At 33.9% G+C, this 13,631-nt stretch overlaps 1 protein-coding gene across 1 annotated transcript in view; it reads right to left on the bottom strand.

The window, feature by feature from the left end:
• The window catches only part of LOC308642813 (lebercilin-like), a 55,283-nt gene that overhangs the window by 23,905 nt on the left and 17,747 nt on the right, over window positions 1-13,631 (bottom strand). The window contains 2 exon segments of the mRNA XM_081282179.1: window positions 2,141-2,670; window positions 7,458-7,808. Of these exon segments, the coding sequence (XP_081138305.1) occupies window positions 2,141-2,670; window positions 7,458-7,656 (729 nt within the window). The 5' untranslated portion in view covers window positions 7,657-7,808.

Below are 13,631 nucleotides of genomic sequence, written 5' to 3' on the forward strand. Positions count from 1 at the left end.
TTTCTGCTCTCTTCTCTACCACCCACCCATCAACCTCCTTCATAACTGGCTATAAGAGAGAACTGCAATTTACAGCTGTTTATATGTATGTATGCACTGTAATTTCTTTCTTTCTCTGTAGTTTTATTCATCCTCTCTGTTTTTACCATTTATATTAATCAGCATTTTGGATTATTTATTTATTCATTTTGGGGTGCCAGGGATTGAAGTCAGGGGCACTCAACCACTAAGCCACATCCCCAGCCCTATTTCGTATTTTATTTAAAGACAGGGTCTCAGTGAGTTGCTTAGTGCCCCGCTAAATTGCTGAGGCTGGCTTTGAACTCTTAATCCTCCCTCCTCCGCGCTTGCCACTGGGATTACAGGCCTAGGCCATCACACCAGGCCATGGGTTATTTATTCCTAATTTAAAAATCCATTATGTGGCACATGTTCTAATTCCCTTTAAAAAGTAATTCAATTCATGTCTTCATAAATGTACTTTGGATAATGATGTCCATCACATTCTACCATTATTGATAACCTCCTACTCCCTCCCTGGTGTGAACAAACTTTATATACAAATAGAGATATGAAAATTTATGTTCTATATATGTGATAAGAATTGTAATGCATTCTTCTGTCATGTATTTAAAAAATAAAATCAGTTAAAAAACAAAAATTTGTTCTAACCCCTTGAGGGGGCCTAAGGATATGGACTTGCAGCGTGCTCCTTGGCGCACCTGCTGGTGAATCTGCACCAACAGCTTGTGAATAAATGTTTCGTATCCTGCTTAAATAAACAAATAAATAAATAGATAGACAGATAAATAAATAAATGAATGAATGAATAAATAAATCAAGGAGCTGGGGTTATAGCTCAGTAGTACAGCACTTGCCTAGCATGTGTGAGGCACTAGGCTCAATTCTCAGCACCACATAAAAATAAGTAAAATAAAGGTCCATTGATAAGTAAAAAGAAAGAAAGAAAGTGGGCTGGGGATGTGGCTCAAGTGGTAGTGCGCTCGCCTGGCATGCGTGTGGCCGGGATTCAATCCTCAGCACCACATACAAAGATGTGTCTGCCGAAAAAAACTAAAAAATAAACATTAAAATTCTCTCTCTTAAAAAAAAAAAAGAAAAAAAGTACTTTAAAAACAAAAAAGTAATTCAAGTACCAATTCCTTATTGAATGATAACTGCTTTCAGTCCCCATCCCACCTCATGGTAAATAACCCTAACATAATGACTGCAAAATTTAGAGAATAAACTAGGAACCTTTTCTGGCCACTAAGACACTGTATTTAATAAGCCACTGCCCCTGTGCATGGCATTGGTATACTAGCCATGCTTATTATACAGACTAAGTACTATAACAAGCTGTGTATTAAAAAATAATAAGTACAGAAACTTAATTTACTTACAGTTCTGGGTGTTCTTTGCTCAGAAAGCTCTAACAGCAGACATTATTCCCATAAATTTTGCTTACCTTTACTTTCTAAACTACTTATTAATTATAAGTAACAGAACCCAACTTAAGGTTTCTGTTTGTTAGATAGCAAGTGGCAATATAATATAAGTTCCATGTGTAAAAGTCATGAAATAGGACTCTTTTTCTTCCTTTCTCTAAAAACAGGAAAAAAAATCCAAAGATTTTTACTCTTAGGCCTATTAGTTATTCAATATTCTACCATCTACCCTTCTATAAGGTTTTGTTTTGGGGAGTACGGAACATACCTTGCCCCAAATGATGTATTATGCATATCTATTACAAATGAACAAAAAGGAAATCATAGATCAGATTTCCTATGTTATAGTCCTGAAAGGTCAGTTTTATGTAGCCTCACTATTATAGTATAATTTTCAATTTTAAAGAAACAATCAAATAGCCAAATAAGAATTTTCCCTCAAATGACTAAGATCCCTGGAATTAAACATTCATTCATCAATATGTGGCTTATTAACATATACAATCTTTTTGGCATCTTGCTCTTAAATATACAATCTTAAATTTTCTGTAGTTTATTACTTGGATAATACTAAAAATCATTTTCATTTATAAACAAGTATGAAATTGCAACAGGCTATTTAATCAGAGCATATGAAATGTCCAATGAGAAACAATCCAAGACAGCACAATTAGAAGCTGTGAAAATTTTACCTTAATTCTTCTCTCAGTGTCATCTAACTTTAACTCTGCTGAAACTAGTTTCTTTGCCAAATCATCTCGTTCAGGTAGGTGTCTAGCTTCAGAGATCTTTCTGAGTTTCTCTAAGGAAAATTTTGTCCTAAATAGTTCACATTCTGCATCTTTCACCCTTTTTTCAGTTGCTCGTTCCTCCTCTTGAGATTTTCTTAAGCGTTCTTTGAGTGCTGTAATTTCATTGTTATGACGAACTACAAGTTGTGAGATTTCAAGTTCTGCATCTTCAAACTTATTCAGGGCTTTCTCCTGTCTGTACTGAAGCCTTTTCAAAGCTTTATTTTCTTTTAGCAGCTCAGCTAACTTGACCTGGAGTTCAGATACTTCATTCTGCAACTCACTGATTTTTAGCAGTCTTGCAGAAAGAAGCCGTTTTGTGACAATATCAGAATTTTTCCGAAGTGGTTCTCTATTGAGGCTTTGGGAACGAATTCCCACTTGGACTCCTTTTTTGTTTGGTAGACCCTTAGGACTTGGTTTCCTGGAGGCTAAAAAAGAGACAATAATAATATACAGTGAAAGCTATACCAAATGTATATGTAGTATCATTTATTCATCCAAACACATGTGAGTCCATAATATTCTTTATTTTTGTTTTCAAAAAAGAATTTTTCCTGCCAGGCATGTAGTGCATACCTATAATCCCAGTGGCTCATGAGGCTGAGGCAGGAGGATCTCAAGTTTAAAGCCAGCCTCACAAGGGGTAGGTGAGTAATTGAGTGAGTGAGTGAGTCCCTGAATTCAATCCCTAGTAACCAAAAAAAAAAAATTTTTTTCCAATATTTTGTTAAATATCAGATTTTATTTCGAGCGCCAACATATTGGTTTAGGTACTCACTTCCCTAAAGAGCTCTTAATATATTTCTATTAAGAAAGGTTTAGGGTCTTCTAAGAAAGATAAATAATATTCTATCCATCAAAAATGGCATCCTATTTTCCCTGCATGAACCAGGCCCTGGGGTTCAATCCCCACCATTGGGGGAAGGATTATTCACACTGCTTAAAAAGATGGCAGCCTAGGGTTGTAGCTCAGTGGTAGAGTGCTTGCCTAGCATGTGTAAGGCACTGGGTTCGATTCTCAGCACCACACAAAAGTAAATAAATAAATAAAAGTATAATGTCCATCTACTACTAAAATAATTTTAATAAAAAAGATGGCAGTATCAGGCTTTAACCAACTTTAATTTTATGAGATGACAAGTCAAAATTCAAACAGGAGCATCATTAGCATTGGAATGCTATAAAATAAACATTGGCCAAAACATTGTGATATTTAAGTCATCTATGCCAAGAAAACTGGAATCCTTATTTATTTTGTGCCAGGGATTGAGTCTAGAGGGGCTTAACCACTGAGATACATCCCCAGCCCTTTTCTATTTTTTATTTTGAGACAGGATCTCACTAAATTGCTTAGTGCTTCTCTAAATTGCTGAGGCTGGCTCTGAACTCACAATCCTGCCTCAGCATCCCAAATTGCTGGGATTACATGTATGTACCATGATGCCCAGCTGTAATCCTTATTTTAAACATGAAAATTTTTCTTCTGTATTAATTACAACTCTTTTTCTTCATTTGGGGAAACAGAATGGCAGCTTATAGTATAGTGAGAAGATTTGAGATTCGAGATTTACCACTTAATAACCCCCTTGGGCAACTCAATTAAACCTTTTCAATTCTATTTTCTCAACACGCAAGATGAAGATAACACTATACACATAAATAGATCATTGTTAAGTAAGGTATACATGTAAAAGAGGAACTTCTTCAGAGTATTCTCTGTTAGTAATAAGAACTTATATCCCAATCATCAAAATTATCAAAACTCGGGCTGGGGATGTGGCTCAAGTGGTAGCGCGCTCGCCTGGCATGCGTGCATCCCGGGTTCGATCCTCAGCACCACATACCAACAAAGATGTTGTGTCCGCCAAGAACTAAAAAATGAATATTAAAAAATTCTCTCTCTCTCTCTCTCTCCCCTCTCTCACTCTCTCTTTAAAAAAAAATTATCAAAACTGAACAAAGGAAAACAGTTGTACAAGTGTGTTTCTATATACTTTCTTGGGAAATTTCTTTTGTGTGATGTTCATATCAAAACATCAACATAATTTAAGAACAAGAAAAAAAGATCACATTCTATAAAAATAAGCATATAAAATATTTAAAAGTCTACATATTGTAACATTCTAAAAACTTTGGTATGTTTTATTTTTATTAAAAGTTCATTAAAATTAAGCCTCAATATACAGAGTACCTACTTGCCCTTTAAAAGAGTCATCTGAAAATTTGCCAGAGTTAAGATAATAAACTTTAATCTCTGAGGGTTTTTTTTTCTCCTCATTTTTTCCTCTCAAGGAAGAAATACATTCCAGTTTAAAAAGAAAGAAAAGAAAAACTGAAAGATCCAATCTTACCCTTCCCCATCTCACTATTCATGGATACCTGATTCATTAAGGAAACAAGAAAAAAATAACAACTAATTTTTATAATTTTACATTATAAAGTTTTCGTTGAAAATATGAAATTTTCACAGACTGTTTTGAATGTACACTGATTTAGAATTCTAGCTCTATAAATGCTCAGATATAGAAGAAAAGTGGCAGCAATAAAAAGAAATGAGAGAATGACTAATTGAAACTATATCTATCCAAGATGGTAGACACTAGCCACAGACAGCTTTGGAGAAACTTGAAATGAGGTAGTCTGAATAGAGATATTCTATAACTGTGAAATACATACTAGATTTTGAACAGTTAGTTTTAAAATGCAAAACATTATACTATTTCATACTGACTATACAGAAATAATACTTTAACTATGTTGGGTTAAGTAAAATTAATTTCACCCATTTTTCTTTTTTGATGTAGTTACTAGTAAATATAAAATGACATGTGTTGCTTACATTTGTGACTTGAATTATATTTCCATTAGACAACATTGCTTTAGAATGTAATTTTGAATTTGGAGTGTCCGTTATTTAAATTTCCTTTCCTTCTTAACAACTGAGATAGCAGAGTTTTGAGTTATAGACTATCTACTCTGAAAGGACTGATACATGTTGATAGTTTTCAAATCGAGATGAAATATAATGTTAATAGAAGTAAGAAGAAAAAAGATAATTGGCTGTCATGTTTGTCATTCTTCTCTCCCTTGTTATGTCACTATCAAAAAGTGGGTGGAAAGATACTGGGTTTTTTCTTCTTACTTCAGTTGTTCAAAATGAATTATGACTCATTTTTAAAATATAGTAAAAATAAACTCTGTATCTAACAAAAAATCAAGATATGTTTATATTACTGATAAGAAATAAATATGTAATATACAAACATGTATAACCAAAACTATTATTGTTATTTTACAACCAGGTGCAGTGGCACACTCCTGTAATCCCAGCGGCTCAAGTAAAGAGCCAGCCTCAGCAAAAGCAAGACACTAAGCAATTCAGTGAGACCCTGTCTTTAAATAAAACACAAAACAGGGCTGGAGATATGTCTCCGTGGTCAGGTGCCCCTGAGTTAAATTCCCAGTAGCCCTTCCCCTAAAATGTTATTATGCAAAGAAATTCTAATAATATTATTTTATTTTAAAAATAATATTTGCTGAAAATTTAAAAGAGAAGAAAGAATATACTATAAAACATGAAAACCTGAGAATTCAAGTGATTAAGATGCTGCTTTCATCACATTTGTTTTTCCTTAATCTATATTAGTTGCAATTAAAACCTAGAGAAATTAACCTGGTGTTCAAATAAAAATATCAGTTTAGTTCTATTATTTGATCTAAGATAGACAAATGAACACAGATTTTAATTCAAAAGACAGTGGAAAACAGAAAACAATATGAGACAGATGGAAAATGATAATTGATAATTCCTGGTTGATACTGGAACCATTTTTCACAGCTTTTTCTCCATATCTTCTCAAAAAGATAAGGCTTACCAAATTCTGACTCTAATTGGGTGACTTGGTAAGTTACTTTTGGGGGAAGAAGGAAAAATTAAAGTACTCCTTACCTAATAATACTTAAGTATGTTAATAATTTCTTAGGAATAACAGGTATTTTCTAAGATCCAATTCTAAAAGATATTTGCTCTTAATTATAAAAGAGAAGCTTAAGATCATGCTCTCAATTATGAAACTAACAAGATCTTCTCACTGAAACAGGTTTGGAGGAAGGGATCCATACCCCACCATCCCCAAAAAACACTGTGCTTGTGGCAGGGGAGGCACTCAATTGTTAGAAATATGGTCATCCCTGAGTAGCCAGATAGGGGCTAAATTAGGGGTCCATGAAAAGACTGCTTTCAAAAGGAATACATATTCTTTGTAGTTTTTAATAGTATCATCACTTTTCAAAGTAAAATTTTATAAAAGCAAATTAAATTATACCCATGCATATCTTTTCAATAACTATTCCCCACAGAAATAGACATTAATTAAATTATATTACAATAAGATGCAAGGTATTTCATGATATGGCCTCTATTATTCTTTCAGCCTCTAATTTTTATCACTCTCTGCCTTGCAAGTTTTACCAATCTAAGCTACTGCTGTTATAACTGTGCTTTTTAAATGCATACAATAATTACCTCACATACATTTACAATATTTTTCTAGGCTGTTATTACTCAGTACAACGAGATTTCTTGACCCAAAATTTAATAAAATGAAGAAATTATAGAAGACTAGGTAACCAAATATGTTCCAGAATAGTAACATTTTAATAACAAATATTTTTAATGATTATAATAGAGATCACAACATAATGGGAAAAAAATTAGACTGGTAGTCCAAAATTCCAAGCGTATTTCTAGTTTTAATTCAAACTTTTGGAGTCGGCAATAAATTACCAAGGGTAAATAATTTCACTCAAACTATAAAAATGCCCCTAGCGACTTTATATCAATACCTTTCACTACTTTTTAAAAACGAAGATACAGAAAAGTACAACTGTCTCATAGGTTTTCTTTTGGTTTTGCCTTTACAGGAAGTACATTAGAGATCCAAAAATAAATATTTACTTAGGAGGAAGAGAAAATAAGCAGCCTTATGTTATTTTATTTTGTATAATGCATGATTTTGAATATTAAAAATGGGACAGACCCATTAGCAAGGCTTATATAAATTTATTAAAATATAGCCTATTAAAAATGTAAATCAGCCTACATCCATGTGTATAACACTATACATACTAATAGAAGACTTCCATTCGTACATGTTTTCCTTAAGCATTGTATATAATCTTCTAGATCCACAGAACTCTTCTAAAGAATACTTACATTGGCAATATACTTGGTTATCTGATGCTTGTTTTTTAGAAGTTCTTCCCATAGTAACTGTAGGTGAAGAAGGACTAACTGGCGATGACAGACCAGAAGACTGGGATGTAGTTCCAAACTCAGAGGAATAATTAGAGCTATGTTGTTTGTCTGCTTTTCTTTCTTGATCAGCATTTGGACTTTTTGCTCTTTCCCCCATTGTTTTGAAAAATGGTCTCTAGTCACATAAATTCACAGATTGATGACAACACTGAAGAACATTTTCATAGTCTTCATAATATTATTTCCAGGCAATTTATTTTTTCCACGAAATATAACATTCACATTAGTACCCAAGATACACTTTATTCCCTATAATTAAGGAAGAGGAAAGGAGACTCATCATACATTCATGGAATACATTTCTACAATTAATTATAATGTAAAATACTAAAAGAAAAATAATATACCATTTATAATTTTTATAAGATGCTATAATTTATCTATTTTCACACATAAGTTTTTGATAGTATTTGGACAAAAGACAGTTTCTGTCATGGCCTAGAAAGAAGATAACATGCAAAGTACTTAAATAAGTGTTAACTAATTTGATTCCCTTGAATCTTAAGAGTTATAATAAACATAAAACTTGAATCTTAACAGGGCAATAACCACCAATATTTTTCTTTTTTTGCTTAGTGGGAGGGAGAACGAACCTGCAAATCTGTGCAAAGAAAAATACCTAATATTTACTACAAAAAATGTAAAAATTAAGTATACTTTTAAAAAATTAAAAGAAAAGGCATTTGACAAAAAGCATTTCCAAACATGACAGGAAAATGGTTACCATTTGTAACATGTAAACAAATACCTCACATTATCTAAGAAGAAAAATATGAGGACAGACGGTAAATAGGCAAAATATATAAGACCCAAAAAGGCAATACAAATGATACACAAAAATGTTCATCCTCATAACATTTTTAAAGCTATCATATTATTAAACTTTTTTTCAAAACAATAACACTGTTTGCAGAGGTGCCATCAGGAAAAATCCATGGAATTTTGGGGAAAAAAGTTGGTAAGATGTATTAAGACTTTAATTGTTGTTCCTTCTCGCCCTGCAACCGGCTTCTCTATCATCATCTTTTTCTATTACCAAAGATTGAACCCAGGGGTGCTTTACAAGTGAGCCACATCCTCAATCCTTTTTATATATATATATATATTTTTTTTTTAGAGATAGGGTCTCACTAAGTTACTTAGGGCCTGGCTAAGTTTCTGAGGCTGGCTTTGAATTTTTGATCCTCCTTGCCTCAGCCTCCTGAGGTGTGCACCACCATGCCGGGCTAATTGTGCTTTTAATCTCTGATTCAATAAAACCATTTCTGGATTCTGAGAAAATGACTCTAAAAATAGGGAGAAAGTCATATGCAAATGCCTAATGGAGGACAGTGCAATTTTTTAAAATTGGAAGCAACCTAGATATATAACCATCAGATTAATTGAGAATATAATTTATGTACTATAAAGTCCATACAGCATAGTTTTTGTTTACAAAAAGTTTGTGTTCAAGAAAAATGCTTATGCTATTGTGGTAAAATAAACAAATTCCAACTAGTTTATATAGTATTATCTCAATGCACATATTTATTGAAAAGAAGATTAAATTACTAAGTATTCTTCCTATTTAAACTCTTGATCCTCTTGCCTTGATCCTCCTTTTAAAATAACTGAAAACAATTTACAAAACAATTTACAATTTAGTCCACATTCACATTAGCAACCAGAAGATACACTTTATTCCCTATAATTAAGGAAGAGGAAGGGAGACTTATCATACATTCATGGAAATAGTGTCTGCCTAAGCAACTTGGTTTTAGATTTTTGTATCTCTCCTTTAAAATATTTTGTTTTCTAATACATTCACAATAGACTACTTTTAAAATGAGAACAGTTGCTTTTAATATTTGGAAAAAAATCATCTTATTGATGAAATTAGCATTAATAGTATAGTAGTCCTAGGAATAAATGAACAGTCATATGCACAAGACTAAAATAATCAAAACGACCATCAATAAGAAACTGACCTTAGAAACTGAAAACATCCACATAATGCAGTACTACGGAGCTATTAAAATAACGAGGACTTTCTTTGTATATTTGCTAGCAATCTGAGTAATTCTCCAAAATATATTAAGATAGGTAGATAGATAAGAGCATATATAGTGTGTAGTATGGTTTTGATATGGTTTTTCCCCAAAGGTTCCTATGCAGGAGGCTTGGTCTTCAGTGGAGCAGTGTTGAGATTGGTAGAACATTTAAAAGATGGCGCCTAATAAAAGGTAATTAGGTCACAGGAGCATCACCCTTGGAAAAGATAAATGTTAATCTTCCATTAAATTCTCAAGAGAATGAGTTATTATTAAAAAGACTCAGGCACCCTGATTCTCTCTGCTTCCTGTCTCACCATGTGATCTGTTCTTTCATCCTTCATACTTTCAGCCAATGTATGACATCCACCATGAGGCCTTCACCAAAGGCTAAAGAACCAGGGCTGCCCATTCATGGAACACCCCATAAAACTATGAGCTAAATAAAGTTTTTTCAAATAAATTTCTTTCTTTATAAGTACACAGCCTTATTTATCAAAGGAGAATAACATTTTTTTTTAAAAAAGTGGAAAGATAACTCATTTTTAAAAATTAAATATTTGATTTATCTAGGGTAGACTGTCCAAATAGAACTTTCATCAAGTATGTAAAGGTTCTATAATTTGTTATGTCCTATGTAGTAGCTGGTCACATGTGGTACTGGGCTCTTGAAATGTTGCTACTATGGCTGAGAAATAAATTTTTAATTTTAATTAATTTAAAATGTAAAGGCCAAATGTATGGTGGTTAGCTTATTGAAAAAAACAACTATAGCAAAACAGAGGAAGAAGAGCTTGGAAACAGGATGGAAACTAAATTCTTGTATAAACCTATGTGTAGACTTGACTTCGAAAATAATTTTTAAAAATAAAATTTTTTATAAAGCAATTCCTATAAATCAAGAGAAAATAAAACAAATCACTCTAACTGCACATATAATTAGTGGCAAAAATACATAAAGTAACTAGTTCAAATAACTTTAAAACACAACTTGACTTTATTTCCCCAGAGAGATATATCCCAGTGACAAAGCAATACATTAAGGGCTATTTTCAGTAATTGTATCATTGGTATTGTTATTCTCAGATTAATACATGTGTTAAGATAAAGCAAATGAGTAATTATTGTTGTTGAGCATGGTCACTAGAATTTTCAACAGGAAAAGACAAAATTTATCTAATAATGTAAACTCTGAAATTCTTAGGTCCAAAATTTGAATTACAAGTATCAGTATGAACTTACGATGACTTCTTTAAAAAAAAAATGTCTTGGGCTGGGGATGTGGCTCAAGTGGTGGCGCGCTGGCCTGGCATGTGTGTGGCCCGGGTTCGATCCTCAGCACCACATACCAATAAAGATGTTGTCAAGGATGTTGTGTCCGCCGAGAACTAAAAAATAAAAAAATTCTCTCTCTCTCTCCCCTCTCTCACTCTCTTTAAAAAAAAAAATGTCTTAGCTGTCCACTCAAAAATTCTAAAAATAAAAAACGAATGAACCAGGTGTGGTGGTGCATGCCTGTAATCCTAGTGGCTTGAGAGGCTGAGGCAAAAGGATTCTAAATTCAAACCAACCTCAGCAGCTTTTCGAGGCCCTATCAAAAAATAATGTGGCTCAGTGGTTAAGCACCTGTGGGTTTAATCACACACACACACACACACACACAAAAAAAAAAAAAAAAAAAAACTAAAATCGAAAGAGTTGTAATAAACTAGCACCCAAATGTGGTTTCTGAATGCCACTTCCCAATAAAAGAACTAAAGCTCCTTGTAAATGTCGAATTTCATGTCTGAGGGAAGAAATATAAAAGATGAATCAGAAATCTAGAGGTTTGGTCATTTCAGAAAGCAAGGAAGATATCAGACACTACTGATGAAGTACCAAAAGGGCTGAAGAGCCAATTTGAAGACACTCCTACTAGCCAAAGATGGGAAATGTTCATCATGCGTAGAATTACATCAATAAGTGATTAAAACAGATCAAATATATGTAATCTCATATCATATATTTTAAAAAATCAGTCACCTTTGGAAGATGCTAGAGAACCAACTCATTAATTAGAAAATTGATACATAAAGGGGTAAAAATGAGTATACTGCCTACAATGCCAAAAGCTGTATCTTAAAATAACAATGTAGCACATGAGGGAAAGTATTTCTTTAGAATTATTTTAGAAAACAAAGGGAAAAGAAAATATTGAAGTGAAGGAATTAGAATATTGACATTTTGTAACCACTAATGAAATAATAAAGCTAGATAATGAATACCAATGGCTATAACCAAGTATTTTGGTTTGGACATAAGGTATCCCCCCAAAAGCTGTTGTTAATAGAATATTCAGAGGTGAAATAATTGGATTATGAGCACTACAGACTTATCAGTCCATTCTAGTTTAGATGGACTGAATGCTAACTGTAGGCTATTGGAAAATGGCTGGAGGAGTGGTCATAGGGGGCATGTCCTGAAAGGGTTCATCTTCCCTGAAGCTCTAAGTTGCCATGAGGTAAGCAGTACTCCATTTGCCACACCCTTCTGCCATGGTATTCTGCCTCTCCTTGCACCCAGAACAATGGAGTCAGCCCACTATGGACTAAACCTCTAAAACCATGAGTCAAAATGAACTTTTCTTCCTCAAAGTTGTTCTTATCAGCTATTTTGGTTACAAAAAGGCAAAGCTAACATGTTGTGGAAAAAAAAAAAACAACAGATATTATGTGCCTCCTCATAGTACACAACAATACCTCTGAAATATTTGCCTTCCCTCCCAAAAGAGTTAAATCTAAATCTGATCAATCCTCTAAATGTAAATGACAATTTACAGAAAATACAAGGTGTTAGATTCTTATGCAAAAGTAACTCCATTTTAAAAATCATCACCTACCCACCCAGGCATGACATTCCCATTAGGCTTGCCCCCAAAGAGTCCCTAATTACTGAAACTACAATATAGATACCAATTAACAATCATAGGACCAGAAGGGTTATTTTTAACTAGTTCATTGTACATGACTATATAATAAATAAGTTTTCTCCAGCAGGATACTGCACCTTGCAGAAGGGCAGCCTGGCAGATATTCTCTGTCAATAAGTCTTTGTTTGAACTCAGAGATGTGTCTCTCATGGATATTTGCACCAGCCACCCTAACACAAGGGACAGAAGGATAGAAGTACAAGGAAAATAACAGCAAAATCCAAACTGAGGCAAACTCTACAAGAAAAATGTTTCTTCAACAAATAAATTACAAGCAGAATAGGAAGATGGTATTTATATATTGAGAAAGTCTTAAGAAATGAGATTTTTATTATTAAAAAATCATAAACATTGTAACCTATGGACTTTATTTCAATCCTGATTCAAAAAAGTTGTATAAAACAAAAAGATAAGTGAGAAAGTTTAAACACTGGCTATTTAATATTAAGGAATAACTGCTTTAGATAAAATAGTGATATTATGGTTTGTTTGTTAAGAATTTTTATAGATAAGTCGGGGGATTCCAACATGGCGGCGGGCGCAGAGAGATCAAGTCTCTGACCTCTTCAGCTGTGCAGGCATAGGGAGTCATAAACAACCTAAATCTGTTTTCTCAGGATCACTAGGCAATGCTGAGCTGACGTGGATCTGGGGCGAACAGTCTGGGCCTCTCAGAACACACACTGAGCCCGGATTGGCTGAATTCAAGCTCCCCTTTGCCTGCTTCCCGCAGACAAACAGCTGTGACTCAGCACTAATCCATCCGGCTGAACAACTGGTCAGCCCTTCTCATCCTACGGAGTTAAATGCCTACCGAGCCTTCATAGGTAGTGGCCACAGGTTTGAAACGGGGCTTGGGAGAGACAGTAAGGACCCACCAGTTGCATTGGTCACCCGGCAAAGGGAAACGAACTGTCGCCATTTGCAAGAGATACCACCATGGCAGAGAACTGACGTCATCAGACTGCGGGGGAGGAGATAACTTCATTGAAACCTGCGACTACAGGTGTGTAATTCCCTAGCCCTCCCTCTCCACACATCGGGGAAACCTTTAGGGCCCCTCCCAGCTCTCCC

This window comes from Spermophilus citellus (assembly GCF_964194105.1).
Source record: "Spermophilus citellus genome assembly, chromosome: 1".
NCBI classification, from domain to species: domain Eukaryota; kingdom Metazoa; phylum Chordata; class Mammalia; order Rodentia; family Sciuridae; genus Spermophilus; species Spermophilus citellus.